The sequence below is a fragment of the Microtus ochrogaster genome, chromosome 2 (genome assembly GCF_000317375.1).
Source record: "Microtus ochrogaster isolate Prairie Vole_2 chromosome 2, MicOch1.0, whole genome shotgun sequence".
Classification (NCBI taxonomy): domain Eukaryota; kingdom Metazoa; phylum Chordata; class Mammalia; order Rodentia; family Cricetidae; genus Microtus; species Microtus ochrogaster.
In genome coordinates, this window is record NC_022010.1 from 32,066,658 (window position 1) to 32,093,725 (window position 27,068).

The following is a 27,068-nucleotide window of genomic DNA, read 5'->3' on the forward strand; positions in this document are numbered from 1 at the left end:
CCCAGCCTAAGCTTTTATAATCAATAATAAGTGTGGTTATTTGGGAGCTGGCTAGCGGGACTGAAACTTCTGCCTATGCAAAGCTACTTTGAGAGTGAGGGAAATGACACAGAACTCTAATAGAGCCATATAAAATTGCATAATTTTATTCAGTGCTTTGAAAACATTCAGCGCTCACCTCTTCAAAGTGGACTTACTAACGGATGCCAGACATGTCTAGCTGTAAAGGATGGAACTGGATTAGATGGAAGGGTCATGAACTCCCCAGAAGTCTGCAATGTTCAAAGTGTAGAGCTGATAAACATCTCTAATTAGAAACCTTGGCGCTCAATGGGAGATGGACCCACAAAGTGAGCTGCCTCTAGGATGGTACTGCCTTCACTCTCGGGAGATTTCACTCCAGTGCTGACCATGTGAGCGTGAGTGAAACAGCAAGGCCTGGTGGCACACACGCACTAGAGATTTGATGGTTTAGGTTCTGCTCACAGAGCAGTTGAGAGACTGCCTGGGGCCTCGGTCTACTTCCTTCAATCCCCTACACATAGGACCCCTGAGGCCCACAGGACTTGAAGGACTTGTCCCGTCTTAGCTCTACTGTGTGTAGAGGACACCAAGAGCTCCCTGCTGTCACTCTATCAGCCTTCTATGGCATGCTCAGAAACAGGAGACACTCCCATCACCTACTCGTCCGTTAGAAAGAGAGGACATGAACTCCCCCCCCACACCTAAAACAATAAAAGTATCACATTATTCCAGGCTGAAAGTGTGTGTGTGTGTGTCTGTGTGTCTGTGTGTGTGTGTGTATGTGGGTGCATGTGGAGACTGGAGGAAGGGCATTAAGGTATCCTGCTCAATCTTATTTCTCTGAGGTTCTCTGAGACAGGATCGCCAGAGTGGCTAGAGCTAGGCAGTAAGCCCCAGCAATTCTCCTGTCTCTAACCTCCGCCCCACCCCACTGCACAGTACACGACACTGGGGTTCCAGGCACACACAGTCAACACTGAAGTTCCAGGCACGCCCTCAGTGACACCTGGCTTTCACTCTCCTGTCCCCATTCCCTCAGCATTTGAGGTTATAGGCACGCGCAGTCACACTTGTTTTTTGACCTGGGTGCTGGAAGTTTGAACTTAGGATCCTCATGCTTGGTCAGCAAATGCTCTTAGCTGCTGAGCCACCTCCCCACTCCCAAAAGTACTCCCGAACAAAGGAAAATGGACAAGAACCAATAATTCTGGAAAAGAACAAAGGAGACAGATCGCAAAAGAGGCAACCAGGCACACACACACCCCCTTCGCACTCCCTACGTGCCAGATGCCATGGTTTACTTTATTCCATAAAGTCTTTCCAACCTAATGGAAACATTATTTGTACTTTTGCCATTTACAGATAGAGGGGGAAAAAAGGAGCTGGCTACTGTCTCTCAGCTAGTATGTTGCCAGGATTTCTGCCCAGGCAGTTCTTAGGTATCTTATTATAGTCTCCCAGAGGTAATCAGAGAAAAAAAGTCTAGTTAGAAGAATAGAAGGAGCTGGGCATAGTGGCTCAGGTGTGTAATACCAGAACCTGGGAGGTAGAAGCAGGAAGAGCAGGAGTTCAAAGCCATCCTCAGAGCAGCTTTGAGACCAGCCCAGAGCCATAGGAAACCACGTCTCAAAAACAAAAACAAAGCAAAACAAAAACCTACAAAGATGGTAGAGAAAGCCAGCCGTGATTGCAGGCATGGTGGGAGGTGGCTAAAGTCCTGGTACTCAGAGGCTAGAAGATAAGCTCAAGGTTACCATGGGCTGCAAAGCAAGATCCTATTTCCGGGAGGCAGTTTTAAAAAGTAGCTTAAGAGATGGGAAAGAAAGTCCAATCAGAAAACGCATAAAAAATTCTTTCGGCCAAATCAGGTGGCGGTGGCCTCATGTTTACCATGCATTTTCCAGACGGGGCACACCTGGCACCCAATCCACCCAGGACCAGACACCTTGCCCTCCTCTACCACACAGATGTCCGGGATCCTCCTTCACTCCCACTGGCTGCTAATCTTCCCCACGCCTACAGTCTTCATGCTTTGCAATCCATGCCTTCTGTTCGTGTGTTCCACCTACAAGGTCTCATTCTCCCTTCCACAGTCCAGTTGGCCAAAGCCTTCTGCTCGTTCAGACAGCTGCCACCACACCAAAAGAGCTGTACCCGGTCCCGTCCTCTCTTAAACCACCTCCGCGGCAAGAACATTGAGTCCTCTCCAGGTTCCTATTTGACCACAACTCTACAGGCCCAAATACAGATTAAAAAAAAAAAAAATTAAGACAGTAACATTTAATTAAGCCCACATCTAGGCATATATTACCTAGCACAGCACTGTCTCAGAGCCCACTATAATACCATTTTAAATTTAGATACTGTGTTTATCCAACTCAACCCCATAGCTTCTTATCATATTAGACTAGGAAACTCCTCACGTGGGGCACAGGAGCAATCCACAAACCAGCTGGTCCTCAACAATGGAGGAAAGGAAAACAACCAAAACCATACACACAGAGGGATCAGAAAAAACTGAACTGCCATTCTTCAGATGGGCTGGATGGGTACAAAGAAAACATAAATACTCTCACAAAAAATAAAAATGAATAGGCTCATCTGGCATTGTCATTTGTTACAAGGTCCATATAAAAAAGAAACTATCTACAGCTGGCAACCAAGGCAATATGAAATAAGAAAATATATTTACAGGGCTGGAGAGGAAGAGAGGCAATTCTGTCGTTAAGAGCACATGGTCCTCTTGCAGAGGACTTGGGTCTGATTTCCAGCACCCACATGGTGGTTCACAAACTTCTGTAACTTCAGTTTCTGAGATCCAATACCCTCTACTGACCTCCAAAGACACCAATGGATGGTACTCATACATACATGCAGTCAAAACATGCAGGAATAGTCTTTCTGTACACCCTGAAGATGTGTTGCTATCATTGGTTTAATAAAGAGCTAAACAGCCAATCCCCAGGCAGGGAGAGGTTAGGTGGGACCTGCAGACAGGGAGAGTAGAGGAACGAAGAAGGGTGGAATCTCGAGAAGCAAGAGGATGAGCATCCCATATGAGGAAAGGTTCTGAGCCATGTGGTTAAACATACAAAAGAAATATGAATTAACTTAAGATGTAAGAGCTAGCTAGTAATAAGCCTAAGCTACTGGCCAAGCATTTTTAATTTAATAAGACTCTGTGTGGTTATTTGGGAGCTGACTGGCAGGACAGAAAATCCCACCTACAAAAACATACATAAAAATGAATAAATTTAATAAAAGTCAAGTACATAGGGCCAGTGAAGAGGATCAGTGAGTACCTGCCAACAAGCTCAAAAAACTCAATTTGATCCAAGAGCCATATGATAGGAGAGAGACCCAATTTCCAAAAGTTGCCACCTGATGGCCACATGTATGTTGTGGCATGTGCCACCTGTAATGTTTATGCACAAGAGGGATTTTGGCAGGAAGGAGCCAAGAGGCCCCACGGAGGGCAAAAGACAAATACGCCATGCAGACAGAGCTTAAGTGGGGAGTATATTGAAGAAAGGGAAAGGAAAGGGGGAAGGGAAGGAGGGGGCGCACAGAACAGGACAGACAGACTCATGCCTACCTCTTCAGAACAGCAGCAAAGAGTGGGAATGGGCTGACCCTGTCTCTTAAAAAGAGGACTTTTGTGCGTACAGAGTAACGTAGCAGACCTATAGGACCCTAGGCTGGCCAGGGTACTACCTGAGTACATCCTGTCAGGTGACAGGCTAATATAATGCCTGAATCCTAATACCCCCTCAAACAATTAAAATGCAATGAAATTTTTAATAGCAACAAAAATAACAATGACCTAAAACAACCTAATAAAAGATTCCTATAAAGCATTAACAAAAATTAATGACAATAAACGGAAGGATGTATCATGGACTGAAAAGCTTTGTTAAGACATCAGTTCTTTTCAGATTTATTTATAGGTTCAATGTTACACTGAACAAAACCTCAGCCCCGTGCAGATGTTAGAACTGAGTAAATCACATTTATTCAGAGATGGACCTCACAGATATGCTAAACAAAACAAGCAAGGCACTGACACAGGGAGTCACCCTGTATCAATCTACATACAAAACCTTTTAAGAGACCAACCTAACCTGCGGTGCTCAATGTCTGAAAGGAGACACAGGTCACACAGCTAACAATCATAAGGAGTTAGGAGGTGGCTTGCTTCTCAGCTGTATTACCAGAAAGGGCAGAGAGACTTCTCCACTTAGGAATAAGAAGACTGGAAATTTATTTCAGGCATTTTACACACAGACAGACACACACACTCTCTGACGATTTCATATATACACATACAAGGCATCTTGATCATACCCAATGTTAACTGCCCCCACCTCCTCCCACTACCCCAGACCACTCCCATAACACGTCCCTTTTATACCCTCATGTTCTGTTTTTATAATAATCCACTGAATCCATTAGTGCTTCTGGTGTGAGGGGTTGTAAGCTACCAAAGGTATACATACAAGAAGGTATCCCACCGCCCCTACGTCCACAGTCACCACCGCCCACAGACTCTCAGCGGGCAGTGAGGGCTGGTGAGCCAGAATTACTGACTGGCTGGATCTCATGCACATCTGAGGCGGATATCCAAAGCCGCTGTGGCGTCCCGAGTGCAGCACCCACCCGTGATGTCACCGTCATCACCTCTACACACTTGCGTTGGCTGCAGCATCACCAGGGAATGGTGGAGACACAGGCAACACCCTGCTCTGGGAGAGGAGCTAAGGAGACAGACTTTATTACTAAAGGGGATATTTGGAAAAGGAGGTATCTAAGATTTCCCAAGCTCAATAAGAGGCATGCTCAGATGTGCAGCGGAGCAGAGGGGCCACTCTGTCTGATAACTGCCTCAAAAATTAAAAGCCAGGAACATTACCAACTATAATTAGGAGGCACAAGTTCCAAGAGTGGAAATGAAAGAAATACAGGGAACCGCACCATGTTCATAGCTAATACAGCTAACTGCTATAAGAACTCTCAAATTTAATATAGTGAAACCAATTATTAGATGAGCTGTGCTAAATTTTTAAAAATGTATTTGATTTATTATGTATGTGTGGTCCCTCTGCATGCGTACACTCGGCATCACCCGTGGGGAAGCTAGAGATGGATACTGGGGATTCTGCTCTGTTATTCTCTGCCTCATTCCTTCGAGATAGGCTCTCTCATTGAATCTGGACCTAGACTGGCAGTCAGCAAGTCCCAGTTACCCCGTCTCCAGCCCCTCAGCACCAGGGTTACAGGCACGCACAGTCACACCCGGCTTCGCCTGGGTGCTAGAGATTTGAACTCAGGTCCCATGCCTGCACAGCAAACTGAGCAATGCCCTCAGCCTTGTGCTAAAATCTGCGGCGAGTTTCCCCAAAGATCTCTCCTCAAGCACGCGCAAGCTCTTTCTGATAAAAGGCTTCTCGACATCAGATGCTATTCTTTTAAGCTCAACACGATAACGCCGAGTGTGAAGCGAAAGGCTCAACAGGGTAGGAGATTTCCGAGACCAGCATCTTCACAAGCTGTTCTCACGTCTACACATTCTTTTTAAATAGACCCTCAAAGTGGGTCAGCAACTAGAAAGCAACTGAAAACCCTCTGAGGTGGCCCACACCCGCAACCCTGGCGCTAGGGAGAGAGCAGGATCATGGACCTGAGGTCAGCCTGGGGTACATAGCCAGACCCTGTCTCTAAAAAATGCGGTGTTATGAGGGAAACTATGGGCGGAATAGAGAGGACCAGACTGGGATGCTGAGACCCCGGGCCCCAGAACAAAATACATAAATAAACAAATAGGGGAGAGTGTGATAGATTAAATAGTCATATGAAGCACATACACAAATGACTCAATTCTAAATCAGAAGCAATGTCAATATTAACCATAAGAAAAATCCTTGGGGACAGCTGGAGAGTTCAGAATAGGACATTACTTTCCTTGGACTGTAGGGAAGAACTGCCCCAACTTTTGGAAATGTACACTACAGTATTTGGAGGTGAAATGGTGGTTTTTACAGCCTGCTTCTAGATGATTCAGTGAGAAAAGAGAGAGAAGAACATGCAATGGAACAAACGTATAAATCTAGTGGTCTGTTTTCAAAGAAGGGGACAGAATGGATCTTTCATCTGCGGTTGACTGACAGGTCAAAAGTTAAGAACTTCGAACCTGGAGACAGGGAGAAGGCTCATTAGGTACAATGCTCATCAGGTACCAGCGAGGACCTGAGTTCAGATCCCCAGCACCCACTGAGAAGGCCAGGTGTGGCAGTACCCACCTGGAATCCCAGCTCTAGCCAGCTGATGAGGTCCAGCTTCTTCAGTGAGAGACCCTGTCTCGAGAAAAATAAATAAATAAATAAGGAAAGACAGCTCCCGCTGAACTCTTTCTCACCACTGTATGCGTGGGCCCGCACACCTGCACACACATTCACACCTGAACCTACACAGGGTGGGAGTGGGGGTGGCGGTGGGAGACACACAAAAACCTTGAAGCCCATGCATTTACATATGAAGAAAGCCAACCTTGGCCTGTTACCAAACCAGAAGCAGAAGATAACCTTGGGAATCTGAGAACAAATGCTGCCTGCACCTTAATGCTTAAGACTGTGCTTCTCAAATATTTTGTTGGCTCTGACCCACTTAGAAAAAATAAGAAAAAACCTCCTCGAGAGGGCAAGAAGCAAATGGCCACTGTCACCACTACTCTCGGCTGCCCTGCTGCAGAGTACAGAATGACTGAAATAAAACCTATCTGTAATTTCATACACATATGGAACCACACAGAGCAGGAACTAAAGCATATGTCCCACTCAGAACCTCAAGCACTCTTGGGGGCAGGGAACAGAGAGAATTTCCTCCCCTTTTGAATATATATATACACAAAACAGACTTTCACCATCACCAGACCAGCTGGACAACTCATTAGATTCATGCCCACAGTCCTCAAGGGAGCACGAAGCAGCCATCAACAGCCTGTGACAATTAAAAAGACTCTGAAAATTTTAAATCTCCCCCTTGAAGGTCTCTTATTCAATCTCCTTCCAAGTAGCTGCCTTGACTCCCCACTTCTGCCCATAAAGTCTGAACAGGGCCAGGACCAGGAGAAGAGCAAAGAGGAGGAGCTTTGGGCTTAAGCATTTCTGAGGACTCTGGTTAGCCCGCCCTAATGCAACAGGCTGGGGAAATCAGAAAAAGATATAAAGCCAAAGATCTAAACTGGATTTTAAAACAATGGATGGCCAGATGGTGGTGGCACAGGCCTTTAATCCCAGCAATCAAGAAGTAAGGCAGGTGGATGTGCATCTACAAAGCAAGTTCCAGGACAGCTAGGGTTGTTCCACAGAGAAATCTTGTCTCGAAAAACCAAATAAATAAGTAAACAAATAAATAAATAAAGCAAAAACAGAAACAGAAGTATGCTGAGCTGAGCATGGTGGTTTGTACCTCTAATTCCAGCATGAGGGAGGCCAAGGCAAGAAAGTTAAAGTGCAAACTGGGGCCAGCCAGGGCTGTACAGTGAGTTCCCGGCCAGGCAGTTCTACGATGTGAGTGTCTGTCTCACACACCCTCAAAGCAAAAAAATATGCATGCCAGCTTAGGAAATACTTACAACGGAGGAAACACGGGATGGCAGTAGGATCCTGGTATGGCACCAAGGCTCGCCATACAATAGGAGACAGAACGATCCCCTGGTACAGTCAGCACCGAGGTGGGTATATGTCACATAGGGCTGAAGTTTCAGGGAGGTTCAGTGTGCAGTCTTAAACTACAAGGACGGACAGATTTGTCCGAGGCAAAAGTCTTACACGAAGAAAAGCCTAGATTCTGCTCTGGGATAGAACTGGCGATTTGTGTGCACTGGGGAAGGCTGCCTCAGACTGGCAGTATTATTCAGGAACTTAGACTGGTGATCAACCGTGGTGGTATGAGGGGGGTTAGCATTGCTTATTACTGGATATCCATATTCTCTATATGCTTCTCTCCCTCTCCATTTTCCTCTCCTTCCCAAATAGTCTCACTATGTAGCCTTGGTTGGCCTTTAATTCTTTATACAGACAAGGCTGGCCTCAAATTTTCTGGGATCCTCCTGCATCTGCCCCCTCAATGCTGAGATGACGGGTATCTGCCACCATGGCCAGATGGGTTATTTGTCTTGTATGTCATTTCAGCGAGGATCACAGGACTGTCACCCTGGTACTAGGGTTTAGGAAAAAGCAGAATTCATCAATGAACACCTACAGAAGACCTTGTCATACAGCCAGCACCACCCTCTGTACAATAACTAACTTAACGGCTGAAGGAGGAACCAATAAAGCTGGCTCCCGGAACATTTGACTTCGGGAGTCAAGTCTCTCTGCTGCAGTCAGCACAATCAGACCTAGAAACAAGGTAATAGAATCACCTAAAGAAAGGCTTTGACAGAGAAGTGAATCTGGGGGAGGGAGGAAGTGGGGGAAGGGACTGGGAGGAGTGAGAAGAGATCGCTGTCGGGATGTAATATATGAGAGAAGAAAAATAATTAATTAAAAAAAGTCAGCAGGGCTTTAAATGTAAAGCCACAACACGGACTATGGGAAAAGGGAACAAAAAGGGCCTAGGCTATGCGGGCATAGGACCCACTGAAGAATGAGGGTCACAGTTTTGAAAATCAAGCTAGCTGGGTGTCAAGCTGTGGTAAATAACCAAAAGCAGCAGAGGCGGATCTTGCTACAGCAGGAACTAACTGACCAGAATCTTTGGGGGCACTACTTTTGGGGTATAAGCTCAGGGATCTTGTTAGTGAACTACCTAAAAATTCTAGGCACCTTGAAAGACTCTGTGGGGATGTGGGGACGGGGGCATGTACTCTGATCTAAGTGGGATGGCAGAGATACACAGTTGTCAGGACAGTGGAAGACTGGCTTCGAGTTCTGAAAATGGACACCCAGGGTCTCCACATGCAAGACTTAGAATTCTGAAGAAGGAAATTGAACTGATCAAAGAACTGAACTCTGAAATTTTGACAGTTCCATGAAGCTGCCTGGGGTAGGGTCTCTCTCCCAAGACACAGGAATTAACAGTTCATTGGCTTTACTCCACTCTGCTCAATAGTCAACTGAAACCACAGATAGGGTAAGACAAAGACACCACGCTGTGTAAACCTTCCTCTTGAGGTCTGTTTATCTCTGATCAGCTTAGATTTAGGTAGTGGACTCCAGGCACCAACACAGCAGGTGCTAAGCTGTGGCGTGCACACTGTTGGGCTTTGCAGGGCATACTTCCTCTGGGGACATGCTAGAGGGTATGGAGTTAGTCTTCCCTGACAAGGGCGCACCTGGGCTGGGGACAACATTTCTAACTTCAGCTTGTGTGGAAGTCATGTTATACTATTTTATCGTCTTACTGCTCCCGGAAGTATGACAATAGCAAGAGGCACGAGACAGATTCAACAGAGAACACTTGTCTAGTTTTGAGGGTGCCTTAGCACATGGGGTGATGTCAGCCTTGGGGGCTCTGGGTTAGAGTGCCATTTAGCTTCCAGAACAACAGATCCAGCTATGACCAAAGCAGGGTAAGATGAAAATGGGGCTTTACAGTCCCAAGGCAATTTCAATTTCTTTATGGGCAGGGACATTGACATGACAGGGGCTTTAGATGTGTGCTGGTACATTCTAGGAACTATAATGTTTATTTTAGCTCTTAACGAGATATAAACGGGGGGGGGGGCAGTTTAGAGGTTTGTTCCTGGTAGGTTCAGCTCACTAATGCTGGCTGGAAAGCACTTGACATCCCATAATTAAATCATCAAACCCAGAAGGTAAAAAATTTAAAGCTGCCCATGAAAGTAAATTTAGGGGACTTCTGTGTGATGTGCGACCCATCAGAAGGGAGAGTACGACAGACCAGGGAAACTGTGGTGGCTCCAGGAAAGACTTCCTAGCAAGGCCAAGGACACAATAACTCTTTGGTGTTCTGAGGATCACACAGAGAGGAAAAGCCTCGCTGGGAAGAACAACAATGGTCCTCAAAGCTCCCTACCTCATCTGCAATATGAGACTGGCAGCTGCCACTAAGGGAGTCAGTGGGTTGTACCTAGACACACAGGCTGGCCTATTTCAGACCTTTATTCAAAGCTCTTCAAAGGGAAGGGCGTGGTGGCATATACCTGTCGTCCCACTATAAAGGACGTTGGGACAGGAGGATTGCTTGAGTTTCTTACTTCTAGAGCAGCCTGGAGGAAAAACCAAAAAAATCTCGCAGCGTTGGCTAAGCTACAGCTCAGTGATACAGGACTTGCCTGGCATGTGTGAGACTCTGGGTTCAATGGGTACAGCAGAAAAACTGGCCAGTCTTGTCTGTGGTCATCTATTAGAGGTTGCCATGGATCTGGAAACACTGGCTTTATCCTTTCTTTGACTCTATCAGTACTAACAACAATGATGGTGGCTTTCAAAGAAAGCCTAGTTCAAATGGAAAGATTAACCAAAGTCCCCTGTTGTGAATCATCTTTTGTACACTGTGCAGATAGATGTGTTGCTCTTATTAAAGGGCTAAGTGGCCAATGGCTAGGCAGGAAGAGGTTAGGCAGGACTTGCGGACAGAGAGAGAGCTTGGGGATAAAAGGAGGAGGGTTATTAGGAGACTCGGGGAGAAGCAAGATGAGCCTGCCTTACTGAGGAAAGGTACCGAGCACATGGTAGAACGCAGACGAGAAATGTGGGTTAATTTAAATTGTAAGAGTTATTAGTTTAATAAGATTCAAGCCTCTGTATGGTTATTTGGGAGTTGGCAGGTGGGACAGAAAATTCTGCCGACAATCCCCTCCTCTTCCCAAAGTTGCAAAGTTGGTCTCAGGAGTGAGAGGAGCCCACTGTAGGCATAGGTACCAGATCAGACACCTCTTGACTCAGACCTCAAGCTACGAATTGTCTACTAGTCTAACTCTGAACAGTTGCCTCTGGCTCTATATCAAATTGCATCACTTATAATTACAAACAGAAAACCGGTTATCAAATAAGGAAGGAAACTGGGTGACAAGGACTACAGCTGCCAAAGCCAATGATAGCACTTTTTTTTTTTTGAACCCAGGTGTATTAGTTTCAGATTCTTCCCTTCATCACCACACTTCAGCATTGCTCTCAAAGCAGCCCAGAGCTGTGCGGTACCTGCCCTTCAAAGGATGTGTCTATGTATGCCAAAAAGGCAAGCCTGGCACTTTGGCATTCTAAGAGAGGGACTCTGGGGACCTCAAGTCCAAAGGTTAGAACTGAAGGGAGGAAACAGAGTAGAACACAGACCTAGACTGAGGGGATCATGCTATGGGTCTCTTACTCTGGGGGCTGGAGAGAAGGCTCAGAGGCTGAGTGCCTGCTGCTCTTCCAAATAATCTAAATGTGGTTCCCAGCACCTAAGTCAGGCAGCTCACGGCCTCTTGTCCCTTTAGCTCCAAGGGATCCCATGCTTCTTTTGGTTTCTATGTTTATATACATATACACATACATACATATATATGTACGTATACACACAACACACACCACACACACACACACACACACACACACACACACACACACACACACACACACACACACACCCCAGAGGGCTTTAATTGTCAAGGAAAGGGCTTGCCCACCTGCACAGAGCCAACTCCAAGGAAAGCCAAGGCAAGCTTCTGGACCAAAAACAGCCCAGTCACCCAGTTAGAGTCTTTGCAGAGTTACAATGTAACTGATCGGTTTGATCTGAGTGCCCTGCAGAATGTTTTACTACTGCCCTTCAGCCACCATGCCTAGAACATTAATATTCAACCTCTGCCAGTATGAGATACAACAGAAAAAGAGGCCCGAAGAGTGTAGAGTGTCGTGCGCTCCAGGCTCTAGGGTGGCCGGGTGGGAGACAGCAGCATGGCCGCACTGAGCACGGCAAGCCTGGCTGTGAAGTTAGTCACAGAGGATTATTGTGAGGGAGTGGAGCTGGGGGAGGGGGTGCTCAAAGTGAACCTTTAGCTTGACCTTAAGCATCACTGTCTCGATAACTTTCTCTCATCTAAACTGACATAGAGGAAACTTTAGGAATATTAAAACCAGGCTATGTAGAGAGACCCTGTCTCAATAAAACAAACAAAAACAAAAGGAACATTAGAAGCGTCTGAAATGCATTAAGGCCTGTACAAGTCTTCAGCTTTGCATTTAAAATTCGCCTTTCTAGTTTGACAGGAGGAAGTCCAAACTTTAGCAAAGTGGCTGCTCCCTAGAGCTATTTCTTTGTTTGTCACCTGCCACCTTTCCCTACAGGCAGGGCATCTGGGCACCTATGCTGGGCCCCACTTCTCCAACATATGTAGATTTTCCTGGAGGGACAGAAGCAGCTGCTCAACCTAGGCTACCAACGAACACGTCACTACATGCATGCAAAAGAGCGAACAGAAGAAAAGAAACAGCCCAAATTCACTTTTTTTCCTAAGGTCATCACTGGAACATAGGCTTTGGGATCCTTTGTAGAGTTACTTCCTCCTGTTTGGAGACCAGCACTGGGAGGTGGGGTGGGGCGAGAACAGAAGGTACCCTGCCCGTGTGCTGAGTACAGACCAGGTTCCTCTGACCTTGCAGAGCATGGGTCCATGCCTGAGGAATGTACCAAAAAACACTACAGGACTTTTCCACTGTTGGAAGCACTTGGAGACTAAAGGATTTCTCAATGTGAACAGGAATGGAAAATGGGAAGTAGGGATTAAGATTAATTTCATAAAAATAAGGATGCTCAGCATCTTCACAGAAGTAAAATTCTATGCCTGCTGAGGCAGGAAAGGGATGACAAAGGACCCGAGGACAATCGGAAAATGTCAGGGTATTCAGGTGACACAGGGTGATTGTCTCTATTCAAGTGTTTCCCATTGAGATTCAGATTAGGAAATCTGGACAGGCTCCAGAATCTGGCTTTCACTATGGCTGGGTGGCTGTGTACAAGAGACACCCATGTTGTAGAGTATTTGTTTACACTACAAAGATATGTCTTTGCCAAGGCACCTTCTGGTTCATTTAATAAAGAGCTGAGTGGCCAAATGCTAGGCAGGAAGAGGTTAGGTGGGACTTCCAGAAAGAGAGGACTCTGGGAAGAAGTCTCCCGGCACATGGAGAGGAAATGAGAGGAACAAGATGGAGGAGAAGTAATGCCACTTGACAGAACAGATGAACATTAAATGGGTTAACTTCATTTTAGGAGCTAGCTAGGAACAATCCATGCCATTATTTGGGAGCTGGCTGGCGGGACGGAAGGACTCTTTACCCATCCACCCAATCTGGTATATACACGTGACTCTTGGGAATTGCTCTTCAGACCATTTCCAGACCTGCAGCTGAAATGCAGATGTCCTCAGCCTGGAGGGGGCAGTGAGTGCGTGCCCAGGGTGGGAGTGGGGGGCATCACCAGCCTCCTGACAGCAGACACCTAGAGCCACCTCTAGACAGGTTAACTCTGGCAAAGGACAATCTACCAAGGTCTATTCTCCTAGGAAAAGGGGTGGGGTTAGGGGGAGGCACCCTTGCAAGGTCAACTGCCAGAGAAATATTCGGGATAAAAAGTCCTTTTGACAAAACATAAACAACTTTATTTTGGTCATGAGGACGAAAGACAAATTTTAAAATCCTGCGGAAACGACATCCACCGTTACTGGTTAAGCTTTGCCCTTTAACTGTGTCATTCAGTGCTGACCTAGTCTAGCTCACTGGAGGAGCTGGCTGTTAGCCAAGATGCTGGAGGATACTGAAGGGTGTATTCTATTGAGCTGGGTAACCCTAAATCCAAGCACTTCCTGCATGAGGAGGTTCCTCTGGCTCTGGAGTTGTTCCAAGGCAGAGTTCTTTTTGGTACTCCCCGGGTATTTAATTGGAGAGGACCAACCCTTTCATTGGTGTTCAGGAAGTGGCAAAGCCACAGTGAGGGTGGCTTGTAACTAAATCCTGAAGTTTGGGAAACATCATTTTAAAGTGCCGCTTTCTGAGCCTAGACGAAAATTAACAAAAGAGAGGCCAAGGGGTAGAGAGAATACTGTTTTATTGGCCCCTATGAAAGCCTAAAAACAAGAAACGTCTGCCTTGGCCTTGCAAATATTGATCCTGCAGACCTGGGAAAAAAAGCAGAGTTTGGGAGAGGGGCAGCCATCTTCGGGAGAGAAGTAACGCCATAGCCACAGAGGAAGTAAAGGGCTGACATCCTCAGACCAGGTCTCTCTGGAGAAAGTAGCCTGCCCTGGCCTCCACCACTTTAGACTACTGCCCTAGAAAACGGAAGGCAGAGCTAGGAGGGAGGACTTGACGCTTCTCAGATCCTCTGTAACTCGCCCTCTCAGCCCAGAACAGCGGCCTGGTAGCGAGAGAGTTAAAAGACAGCCCTTAAAAGAAAACTCATACCCCATTAAGCTCAGGCTTGGAGAGCAGGGAGCAGTTAGCAGGCCAAAGGAAACTAATTCTGGAGGTTCTCCAAGCTGCCAATCACGGGCATATTTCTAACAGTCGCAGCGTTGTTGGAGTTGGTTGTTTTTCCACAGGCTGCACAATGGGGTCTGGTTATTCATTGAAAAAGTCTGCCAGTGGGCCCCGCCCTCCATTCACAACCAATTTGGAATGCTCCATTCATGCAAGAGGGGGAGTCTGCAGCTAGCTGGGACAGACCTACTACTAGTGCCCAGGGCTCAGCTGTCGCCACAGAGAAGCTTGCTCGCCCAGTGCGATGTGTTTATATAAGAAATTCAGCCGCAGTAGGGGGCGCTGGCTGGGTCTGCACTCTCCCTAGGACCCAAACGGCTAGGATTACTGCTGAAATCTGCAAGGCTGAGCAAAGAGATGAGGTTCGGAAGACCTGCTATGCTAGGCAAAGGGGTAAAGGAATAGCAGGGCTTAGAATCGCTGTAGCTTCCAGGGGAGAATACCGGTTTCTACTGCCCTGGTTTATATTAAGGGGCAACTCTCTCGCTCTCTCTCTTCTCTCTCTTGAGAGCTTGCTCTGCCAGACATCTTTTTCCCTGGTAGCTAACACAAGACGCCCCATTGCTCCCCAGGGCAGAGGGACTTGGGAGACATTAGGAATTTCAACAATTTCTTGGCTTCTGAGTGGCCCCTGAAGGGTTTAGCACACCCTCCTGGATGTCCAGGCAGCAAAACAGAAGACTGAGCAGATCTGGAATGGGAGGATAAAATCTCTCAAGACTTCAGAAGGTACAAGGCTAAAAACTGGTTTGGTGTCTTTAGGGGACTTTTTTTTACCCCCTCCCTTTTGATTCCTCTAAACACTCAGTAATTACCCTGAGGGTGAATGGAAGGAACCTGTCTGCCAACCCAACTTGATTTCAAGGAGAAATCATTTCAGGAAAATGATGGAAGGAGATCATTTTGAACTCGCAGGCCGCTTTCTTCATAGCAGACTTATGTTCAAGTGTCTCATGCTCACTGCTTCTCACTGCCCGTCCCCACTTCTGAGACCTTTCTCAGTATCAAATTCCCACACAACGCCTTGCTGTTTGGGAGGTAAGTGTGGGACTCCTGGCCCAGATCTCTGCCTGCTCTGAGATCCTCTACCCCTGCAGCAATCCTCTAAACCTCCCCTTTCAGAGCTCAGGGAGCCTCAGTTGTCTGCTGGGCAGGGTCTTTTTTTTGGGGGGGGGGGCGGGTGTTATTCTCCCAGGAAGGCCTGAGCACCAAGTCCACGGTTACCTCATGTACCCGACCCTTAAATGGACTTATGCCCACACACACTCACGAGTCTACAGTCTTGCTGTTCTTTCAAAAGAAGCCTAGAGGAGGGACAATGGCGGGAACTGACGACCGGAGCCGGAGCCCCCTGTTAACTGAGCTCGATGAGTTCACAAAATGAATTTTTTAAAAACCAACCTAATCCGGTAGTGGCATCAGCACACCTGGCACACACCCAAAAGCTCAGAGCCGCAACATGACGAGACTCTGAGCTCCCCGGATTCCAAATGGAGAAGCAGAGTGCCAGGGGACAGATGGGGCCCAAGCTGCTCAAGGGCAGTGCCCGCCCAAGAGGGGGAAGTCAGTGAGGCTGCTTCTTCCCACCATTTAAACCCAAGAAACGCAGTAGTCGCCTGTCTCACACACCCCAACCTGCCTCACCCCCAGGAATATTCTTTTCTGGGGCTGGGAACACAATAATGATTCGATAAGACAGAAGAAAGGGCAGAGAGACTCTCAGCTTTTCAGCTCCCGTATCTTTGTCTCATAAGACCCAAGGATGCTGGAGAGCAGGGGCTAAATGGTGAATTCCTGATGGATGCCAGGATTTTGTTCCTTCTGGCACCCACACAACTGATCTGCCTGGCAGACAGATTCATTTCCCTACTCAAGGCTTTTTTCACCAAATACAAAGGACCGGAGAGGCTTCCAGGCTCTCCTGGACAAGAGTAAAAGAGAACCGCCACTGTTTTAAACATGCCTAACTTGACCATATGGCTTTCGTTTAGGCCAATGGTCTTAGGTCACTAACAGTTCTCAGGACGCTAGAGGCTATGAGACCAGGAACGGGCACTAATCCTGGAGGGCCCTGTCTACAGCAAGACAGAGGACTAGCTAGCAAGGTCTCCGAAAGTCAGTGTCGAGTCCGGGGCCGAATCATCTCTCCTCCACATTGTTCCTCCGCTTTCTTCTCTGCTCTCTCCCTTCTTTCAGTACTAACACCCTCCAACAGCCCTGAACAGCCAAACCTCCTCTTCCTCAACCACCTAAGTTCTCTTTCTTCCAACAACCAATCTAGGATCCTTTTACTAGGGTGGTCTCGTTCCAAAGAGCAAGGGCTGCCAGCCAGCACCCCCTCCCCACAACCCACCGTTACAACCGTGTTCTCAGAAGGGCCCCAGTGTTAAACACAACCATTAACCCTGTGTCCCACTGAACTTAGGAAAAGCTGATTTTTAACAGATAATTAGCTGGTCCTCTACGAAGAGATTTATCATCCCCCTCTGCATTAACTATTTCCATTACTCAAGATACTGGTAATTACTCACAATGCCACCCCTGAAACAAATGAGACGTTTAAAATAAATCAGAATTGAAACCTGCATTTAAAAAACACTCATTAGTACCCAGGAAGTCAGCTCAGAGAAATGAACCTATACAGCTTCCTCACTTCCACATCAAAGTCCCAAAGTGCTCTGGCATCCCGATCTTAACTGTGCCTCAGACCTAACTCTGTGAAAAGAGTGGGAAAGGGGTAGAGAGACCCTAGAGAGAGCCCATGGTTTGTGTAACAAGTGGTCTGTGACATATTCATATTCTCTCTCTCTCTCTCTCTCTCTCTCTCTCTCTCTCTCTCTCTCTCTCTCACACACACACACACACACACACACACACACACATACACACTATGCAAGGCATACAGTTTTAGACCTTTCTTTACAGTAATGCATCTTTAAGGAACTACGCCAGTTGTAACAATGTTTTTGCTTTATATCTCTTCCAAGTCCTAAATGGAAAATGTCTATGCCCTAACTTGCGTAACAGCATTCTCTGAGGTGCTGACAAGATGGCCAGCTATCGCCCTAGCGCCTGTCTGAAAATCAAGAGTCTGATCCACCCAGGCAGGCTGGCAACAGGACTGCAGCTTTCCTTGAGGATTAAAAACTGGTACTGTTTATTTCACTGAATTCTTCCTGATTGCATCCAAACTCCATGTTGGTTTTCTCAGACTTTCTCTACAAGAGATTTTCAGCTCAAATAAGCTTGGATCTTCAAGTCACTTCCTAACACCAAGGGATTATTTGGGGGAGGGGGGGTTGGCACACCCGCAGGGCCCCTAGGCTCTAGAGCAGCAGTCCTCAACCTGTGGGTCTCAATCCCGGAGGAGGGGGGGGTACATATGCTATCCTGCATACCACATATTTACCATTATAATTCATAACCGCAGCAAAATTAGAGTCACAAGGCATCAGTGGGAGTAATTCTATGGCTGGGGTCCCCACAGCATGAGGAGCTGTATTAAAGGGTCACAGTGTTAGGAAGGTTAAGAGCCTCTGCTATAGAGGATGCACTTTCTGTTCTCTTGATTGTAATTGTTAAAATTTCCAACCAGGAGCTAGCAAGATGGCTGAGGATAAAAGTGCTTATCACCGAGCCTGATTACCCACACGCAGGGTAGGAAGAGAACCAACCCACACACTCTGCTCCAGCCACTGTAAGAAAGCCAAGTCCGAGCGCAGGAGTGTGTATCCGTGAGACAGATGGAGTAAGCTGTTAAACTCACAGTGGGTCCATTTCTTTAAATCACATTCACAGGTAGATGTCTACAGGCAAGATACCCAAATCTCTCTTAGAAACTGGGCCTCTACTGTTTTTAAAATAAATAAACAACAACAAACATGTTTTTTCATGTAATCCTTTCAAAAGACAGTTGCAGGAGCTGATCTTTCACACAAGGCTATGGCAAGTGCTCACAGGGAAGCAAGGTCTGCAGTTTGATAGAAGGGCTCCACCAGCTCCCCTGGGGATCCCTTGCCAGTCTGAGCCTGATCGAACACAGCAACCTGCATGAACGAAGAGTTCCAGGCTCCCAAAGCCATAATGGGGCTCTTGGCTCAACACTCCGGACAGGTCAGTCTATTTGATTCCACCTTTCCCCAAGCTCTACCTCAGAAAGAGTCGGGACGAGATTACTACGAGGCTTATTTAGGCTACTTGACCATCTACGTTATCCTTAAAATACAGACAAGCTCAACCGTAAGCAGTTATGACCAAAAGCAAACAGACAAAAGTCACAACAACAAATAACCATTATATCTGGTAGGCAGGGGCAGCCCCCAAAGTACCTGCACTTCAGGTATGGTATTTTAATTAAAGAACCCAGCACATTCCATCTGCCGAGCAGGGATCATTTCTAGAGCACCAAGACACATTTATCGATTTCTTTGCTCAAGACTACTCCCACAGATAAGAATCTCTGCAGAGGAACTCTGCCCTGCTGCCGTCACCCCCACCCCCCACCCCAAGACCAGGCACAGAGCATGCCATCAATCTGAGGACAGGTGTCTCACCTCCCTCTCAACTCTGGGGGGGGGGGGGTACAGAGAAACAAACTGTAATGTTCAAAGAACCTCTGCCATGAGAGCCACCTCCCAAGCCAACTGCAGCCTACCCTGCTCTGGGTAGGAACTGCAAAGGCTGGGCCAAACTGACAAGACAGGAACAAGATTGAGTAGATTCTATCTCTCCGCTCGAAAACACTCCCCCTCACCACACACACACACACACACACACACACACACACACACACACACACACACACAGCCCCCTCCGGTTATCTCTACTTAGCCTTTCAATGGCAAGTTCCCCAACCGCTTGAAAGCAATCAAAGAGCAATAATAAGCATTTCCTTTTGTACAGCCTATCTCCACAGCAAGCCGTGACAAAGCTAAGGTAGCTGCTAGCGATTCATCCACGGGCTGCAGCCTATCCCCTCTTCAAGTTTCATGGCATTCTGCCTTGAACACGAGGCCTATCATTACAGAATGCTTAGCTGGTACCTCTGCGCTTTTATCTAATAGATTTAGGACACCCCACTTTTAGGCAGACCCAGATACTCGCTCTCTGAGTGGCATTTTTACACACGCATGCACACATACGCCCCAGAGGTACAACAAAAGCTGAGAAGAATCTGCTAGTGCAAAATGAGAACTCAAATACCAGTCTGAGCCGGGCGATGGTGGCACACGCCTTTAATCCCAGCACTTGGGAGGCAGAGGCAGGAGGATCTCTGTGAGTTTGAGATCAGCCTGGTCTACAGAGCTAGTTCCAGGACAGGCTCCAAAGCCACAGAGAAACCCTGTCTCAAAAAACCAAAAAAAAAAAAAAAAAATCCCAGTCTGGCTCAGGTGCTTGCTATTATAAAGCATGACTAAGAGACATGAATTTCTCTCTATGATGCAACTCTCAAGAGAGGCAGCGTTCTCCAGCCCGCTCTTAAACCTGCTCATTCGCCAGTGACTAATGCTCTCTAGAGCAGCCTGGTACTGCTCCGATTTCATCAGCCAGCTTTGTCCTTGGTAGCTCTGCCTGGACCATAAAGCCCCCAAATGCGTTGAGGGCAGCCCAGAGAGAGCAGGGCAAAGGCAACTAACTATGCGCTGCCAGCATCAGCAGCCATTGTGGAACCCTGCATCGATTATTTTAAGGAACAAACACTCAGAGACCATGAGGAAAAAAGGGCTTTACTCTTCTCAACAGTGAGGTCATAACAACCACATGACAAGCGCAAATCAAAGCCTTCTGTGACCACCCTTCTTCACTGGCTTAGAAGCAAAATTGCCATGTTAGGTGGACCCACAATCAATAGGAATTTTCCATTAAACATGTGCTGTACTTTTCAAAGGAAGAAAAGTGTCTTCGCCTTAAGTATAGCTTTGTTTTTGCAATGCTAGCGACTGGGCTTGGAACCCTATACACACCAGGCATATGAGTGAGCTACATCCTCATCCCAAGAAATAAATTTATAAAACTAATAGACAAAAAAAAAAAAAAGGATTTGAAAAAAACCGTATGATCAATAGACACTAGGGGCTGGAGAAATGGCTCAGCAGTTGAGAGCACTTGCTGCTCTTCCAGAGTTCCCAGCACCCACAAAAGGTAGATCACAACCACCTGTTAACTCTAGTTCTTGGGGATTTGACACCCCCTTCTGGTCCCTGCAAGTACTAACACGCATAATACACACACCTCTCGCCCCCAGATAAATCTTGAAAACAAAAAGATGTTTGACATACGATCATATATGGTGAAATTCTCATTACAGCCACCATGTGGTGGCTGGGAATTGAACTCAGGACCTCAGGAAGGGCAGGCAGTGCTCTTAACCACTGAGCCACACAGATGGAAAACTAACTTAACATTCTGGAGTTCAAGTTTTTAAGGTAAAAAGCAGTTTTATTAAAATTATCTTGAGGAAATCTTATCTCCAAGAGAGCTCGAAATGATTAAAATACAGGTATACCACCGCCCAAAATCCTCTGGCTATCGCTGAAGAACGCATTCTACAGGGAAAGATCCAAGACCAAACAATTTCATAACAAGTGTTGCCAGCAACAGAAAAGAACTTACAGTTATCAGACTGGAAATCTGGGACAAATTGTTCATCATCAGGAACTTGAGCTGGAAAAGAGACCTCTGTTTTAGATCTTTGTACTGCACGGAAAGGCACAGTGGAATGTTTCACATAAAGAACAGCACAGTCAAGAAACTTGCCTTCAGCTAACCAAGCCTCTTGAAGTTGACTAAGATCCTGAAACAACTCTGCAATTAAAAAAAAAGAAAAAAAGGATTCAGAATGAGGTTATTTCTTGTGCTTAGGAGGAGCATGGGAGGCTGCAGTCTGAGGAGGCCGCGGCACAGGGAAATCTCCACTACCTTCAGAATCGTGAGCCAGATCCGTATCCAAAAACTTCCTCTTTCTGTCCGTCACAGGTCGCCCTCGACAGTCCTCTGAGCGAGATTTCTAAAAGAGGTGGACGAATGAAGACTCCAGTGCAGGAAAAGGTGCAGAGGGGGTTCCACCCGCTCCCCCACACCAAAGAGCTCAGGGACAAAACAGCAGAGACGCCAACTCACCCCTGGGATCATAAAAGGGACTTGTTGATCACAAAACCCATCCATGGTGCTTCCAAAGTCTCTGGTACCACGGTGAAAGGCTTCAGCATTGAGTAGTTTCTGGGGTATGTGGGGGGAGTATAGAGATCCTCCTGTAACATGAATTTGGGAGATTTCAAGTGTCATGGGGGGGGGTGTAGTCTTTCCTTCTTGCCTGTGTAGTCGGTGTCCCCAAAGCCTACTCAAGGTGTAAACTTTCAGGATAAGTTTTCAAAGCTCACTAGGCCCTCGGGGACAAATTCATTTATGTGATCATCAGGGGGGTGTTGTCCATGGTAGAACACTTAACCAGCTGCATGCACAAGGTCCTAGGTTCAATCCCCAGTAATGATGGAAAAAAGAAAGAGAAAAAAAATTGCCTGTCTACCACATAAACCAAAACCAAGCAACCAACTAAACACCTCAACTTGTTAACTTATTTTTTTTTAAGATAATTAAATTTTTGATAGTGCAGTAACAAGAACTAGAGAAACTGGGTTAAGTATTCCAAATTATTGGCAATTAAGAAACTAAGATACATGTGTTTTTCAAAGCATTTTGTAGGTCTATTTGTAGGTCTCTGGTAAAAACACTAGGTACAGTTCCAGGAACAAACTGATCAAAAGTATACTTTCTTCACACACAATTCTTTATTTAAAACCTAAACCTTCTGTCCAAACAGGTGTGTATACCTGAAATGACACAAACATCTCCATGGCAACTTACAAAAATTATCTGCCATCGACTAAACTTATAGAAGAATGAAACATCTTTAAGAGATAAAGGAAACTCAATTTCACTTTATGCAGCTCTATCAAAGCACACCCCCCAACTCCAAAAAAAAAACAAAAACTTTCAAAGCAAAAAGATCCATGGAAAGAAAATGCTCTTTACTGAGCAGTGAAGTCAAATTTCCCAACAAAAACAGTAAAACACTGGTAAGAATTGGACAACAAAAGAAGACACTTTTCTAATGTGGGAGGGGCTTATCAGCAAATTTAGAAAGAGATTACCTTTCTTAAACACCTGATTTTCCAACTAAAAACTCAGGTCAAAGCAATGGGGGGGGGGCATGATAATTCACTCACCCCTGTTCTGAATAACAGAAAGCCCTAAATAGCCATTTCTTTTAACTTGTACACAAACTAGGCAACTTTTTTCACAGTACCCTTTCCATCTGACTTGTTTCTCATGCTGCGAACACCATATCAAATTTTCATAAGCAAGCAGGATGCGAGAAAACCCCTCGCAGCCAGTTCTTGGCCCAAGTAATCAGATATTTTCAAAGTCAAAGGAAAGAGAGTTCACAACTTCCTAGAAAAACAGCCCTGCCAGCTCGCCCTCCACACAGTGCAAACAGCGTTCAGAATGAGGCCTCTCTCTAGTACTCAAATCTGAAAAACCTTAGTAGAGTGGAGAAGCATGAAAGAATTCTGTGTTGTATTTAAAAACCTATCTGATTAAATTGTGGCCTCAGAAATTCTTAAATGTCTTTTGTGGGTAAGAGGAAAACGTGTAGGAAACTGGAGGGTAAAATATTTTTAGAATCTCATGATGCACAAAAATATCTTTTGAAAAAAAATTAGTAAAAGAAGCTGCCCTAAGAGAATCCAAAAGCAGCACCGAGGATCTTCTAAGTAGCCCTTAGAGTTCAAGGGCTGGAAACATTGTGTTCAAAGTATCTTTTAAAAGCCTGCAGGGAAGGCGCTCCAGTTCATCCTGGAGTTTTAAACCACTTCCTTTGTGTCGTCGTCGCTCCCCCCCCCCCAAAAAAAAAATCCGGGCGCCCCCAGGAAAACTTTAACTCAGCGCAGCGACCCGATCGAGGCCCCTCCCCGTGGCGCGCAGCGGGCCTGGTTTTATGAATGGGAGAACAAGCCGCGGCCGCCACCGCAGGTAGAGGCTGTAACTGGATCCCTCGCGCAGGGCCCCATTCACAAAACAAGACACACTTCCACCCAATTCCCAGCCTTCCCATTCATGAAAACTCCTTCAGCTGCGCCCCCGCCCCCACTCCCAACGCACGCACAGCCTCCGACGCAGGCCCCTCACCCCAGCGTCTTAGGAAAAAAAAAAGCTCACTGCTTCATTCACAAAAAAATGGAGAGAGAGAGAGAGAGAGAGAGAGAGAGAGAGAGAGAGAGAGAGAGAGAGAGAAGCCTCAGCGAGCTCCGAGTCCACGAAAGAAACCTGCTTCATTCATAAAAGTCACCCACATTCAGAAAACGAGGTGCGGCGCTGGGCTATACCAGTCGCCTCTAATTTACTCCCGACCCCACACGCCTTCTTTCGTCGCCCCCCTACTCAACCCCCACTCCGCTAACCCCCCCCCGCACCACCCCAATGCAAGCCAGTCCCCGAATTCTGCACGAGGCTCCAGCATCTCTCGACTGGCTCGGCACCGCTTCTCTGCCCTCCAGGCCGCAGCTCAGGCGGCCCCAGGCACCCTCAGCCCGCAGAGGAGGGAGTGGGGGGCTGGGGGCCCGCTGCCCATTCTCTAACTTGCCAGGCCCACAGAAGTTCGGGCTGATCCTGCATCCGCAAGCAGCACACGTCGGTGTCATTTAACTCTCGGGGTTCTGGAGCGACACCCCTAAAATTGCTGCCCGCCCCCCTCCCATCTAAGAGTCGCGGAGCGTTTCTTCTCGCGAGCCTCCCAGGGCCCTCGGGGGGCCCACAACTCGGCGCCCCGCACCTCGTTCTTGCACCCCGTTCCCGCAGCCTGCGCCCCGCACCCCGCTCCCTGCACCCGTTCCAGCATCCCGGGTGCCTCCTCCACGACGTACGGAAACCGGCTCTCCGCTCGCTCCGGAACCGCTAGCCGCCCCCGCCCGATGCCTCCCAGGAACCGAACCGAACCGGGCCTGGGGGGGAGGGGGCTGCTAGATCCGAGAGTCACCCCAGGCACACCCGACGGAGGACTCGGAACCGGCCCGCACCTGAGCGGCCACTCCGCGCGCCCGCCTGCGCGCCTCGGTGGCGGGCTGGGCCGCAGCGATCGGGGTTGAGGACCGCTCCGCGCGCCGGCCTCCGGACTCTGCGCCGCCCTGCAACCGGCTGCAGCACTGGCCCGGCCCCCGCCGGCTCCGCCCGCCGCCATTGGCTCGTGGCCCAGAGCAGACACGTCCTCATTGGTTCCCGGTCGTACCCCCGGCTGCCCATCACCTCTTGTTTACCCTGTCTTCAGGCAAATCCAGCTGGGCCGCCCCACCAACTGCGGCGCCCATTGGCTAACGGTCGGCCTCTCTCACCGCCCTCAAAGGTCTGTTTTACATAATTTATGCACTGGGCGCCATTGACCAATCAGCACCGGCTTGTTTATATAATGAATGTAAGGACGTTTTTCATTCATAAAAAACGCGACCTGAGGGGGAGCTGAGCTGAGTCAGTGAAGCTCTTAAAGGGGCCACTCGCGAAGCCCCCCCTCCCCCCGGCCTCCGCCTGCGTCTCTCCTCCCGCCACCCCCGCGCGGGGCCGCTTGGCGCCAGGCGTTCGCAGCTGCAGCAGCGAGCTAAGTTATCATTTTAGAACTCAGGCGAGAGGAATTCGTCATTCCACACACCGAAACTCGCTGACCCGCCTGGGCATTCGGCCCATAGAAACACAGAAAACGGAAACCGAGCCCTCTAATCTTAGCTACCTTGAAAAGGAGAGGCTTTAATTTCTTTTAACCAGGTTTCCAGTGAAAAGAATAAGCAGTTATCTTTCTTTAAAAACCCGAGCTCTTCCAGTTTTTAGTTGATGTTTCTTATTGACAAAGCCCGGCCTGATCGCGCCTCCTCGGGTTAATTGACTCTGAGCTCTGCAACTTAGAGGCTCCAAGCAGAAATCCGGTTCTCGGGCCGCACGGGACCAGTAGAGGGCCTTGGAAGCACAAATCCCTCTGAAACGTGTGTGCAGGGTTAGACCGTTTGCTTCCCTCCCGGGCTGCTTGTTTTCCGTTTAATGCAAGATGGTGTATTTGCGAATTAGATGCCGTGCAGCTGGGAACTGGGAGAAGCAGCGTTGCTTGCCAAGAGATCGGGCACTGACTGCAATCGCTGAGATTCTTAACGGGGTGTTCCAGGAAACAAACAAACAATCCTCCACCCTCCACCTTCTCGCCCCACTCCTGCGACCGACATCGGCCGTTCTCTTCTCTTCCCAAGGATGCTAGGCCGCCTGTAAGGGAGTTCACTGCCAGCGGGAGAGCGGGATGTCAAAGTTAGAACTTCAGCAAAAGGGTTCCTAAATTGTGAAACTATCGGTGCCGGAACCCCCACAAATGGGAGGTGCCGTGTGGATTTCTAGGGTCCGCGGTCTTTCCCCTCTCTGCTTGTCTATCAGAGCTGGCCCTTGATGTGTTTGTTGATCACAGTCTTTGATCAGATTGAATGCTGTGGTGAAACCTGGTCCCAGGTCCAGAGGGCTGAGTTATCGGTTTTGCCAGAGACTGGGAAGGGTACCAGTTGATGTGTGGGAAGGAGCTTTGAACTTTTTAACGAGCAGTTCCTTGATATTTAATTTCCTGCTTGAGGACTGTGCTTCGCTTAGCACCAATCCTACTGGATGACTGGAGAGTCTGCCCTTTTCTGCTAGTTCTTCCGGCTTGTTTCTGACATCCCTGAAGGCTTTGGATCCAGCTCCTTGCAGGGCCCCCACTAGCTCCAGATCCTCCCTTGCTATTGGGTCCACTTGCCACCACCGTCCTGCCCTGTTCTCATTCCAGGCCAGCCTCCTTGGTTGACTTTCTCCAAGAGTTTCCTAGGCCCCCTCACAATGACCCCTTCACTTCCCTCTCTCCTTGCCTGGAGTGTGGGGCTGCTGACCTTTGCCTCAGACCAAAGTTCTCTGTTCCTCTTTGGGAAGAGGATGAGAAATGTATAGGTTGAGTAGCAGCAAACAGAGGCTAATTGGGACGAGGGGAAGTGTGGTGTGTCGTACTTGATTTATTTATTTGTTGCTTTTTGACACATGGCCTTGATATATATAGCTAGATTGGCCCTGAATTCACTGTGTAGCCCAAATCACCTTGATTTCTCTAGTCTTCTCTTCCTTGTAAATATTGGAATTGCAGTCATATACCAACACTCCTGGGCAGTGACGGTAATTTGGGAAGATAGAACTTGCCTAGAAGGAACAAGGTCTTGGCTTATAGCCCTGGTACCACAGCAAAGAGGAACATTGATAGAGTATCATAGGTGGGGATTATGCTGCATTAAAGCTGTTGGTAATTAATAACTTAGTCATTCAGCAAACATTTAATTTGTACCAAATATTCAGTCAGACCCTGTGCTAGGCAAATTAAAAAAAAAATTACAAAGGTATATGAGATCCAGTGGTTGCCTTGGAAAGCCCATTACCACACAGTTCTCCATGGATTATCTGATTTCTCTCAGCAAGTGAGGCAGTAAGAACGATTAATATCTTCATTCTACAAATGAG

General features: G+C 47.5%; 1 protein-coding gene across 3 annotated transcripts in view; it reads right to left on the reverse strand.

The window, feature by feature from the left end:
* Positions 1-24,685, reverse strand: part of Etv5 (ETS variant 5) — a 64,497-nt gene extending 39,812 nt beyond the window's left edge. The window contains exons 1-6 of one of the 3 annotated variants that reach the window (XM_013351661.2): positions 24,584-24,685; positions 21,627-21,757; positions 21,426-21,513; positions 21,264-21,311; positions 21,120-21,170; positions 6,321-6,374 (exon numbers count right to left, since the gene is read on the reverse strand). In XM_013351661.2, coding sequence (XP_013207115.1) covers positions 6,321-6,374; positions 21,120-21,170; positions 21,264-21,311; positions 21,426-21,513; positions 21,627-21,671 — 286 coding nt within the window. In that variant the 5' untranslated portion in view covers positions 21,672-21,757; positions 24,584-24,685. Of the gene's footprint in view, positions 1-6,320; positions 6,375-21,119; positions 21,171-21,263; positions 21,312-21,425; positions 21,514-21,626; positions 21,758-24,430; positions 24,547-24,583 lie in introns of those variants that run through there. The other 2 variants (XM_013351669.2, XM_005344740.3) reach the window with 2 other exon arrangements.
* Positions 24,686-27,068: the final 2,383 nt, after the last annotated feature.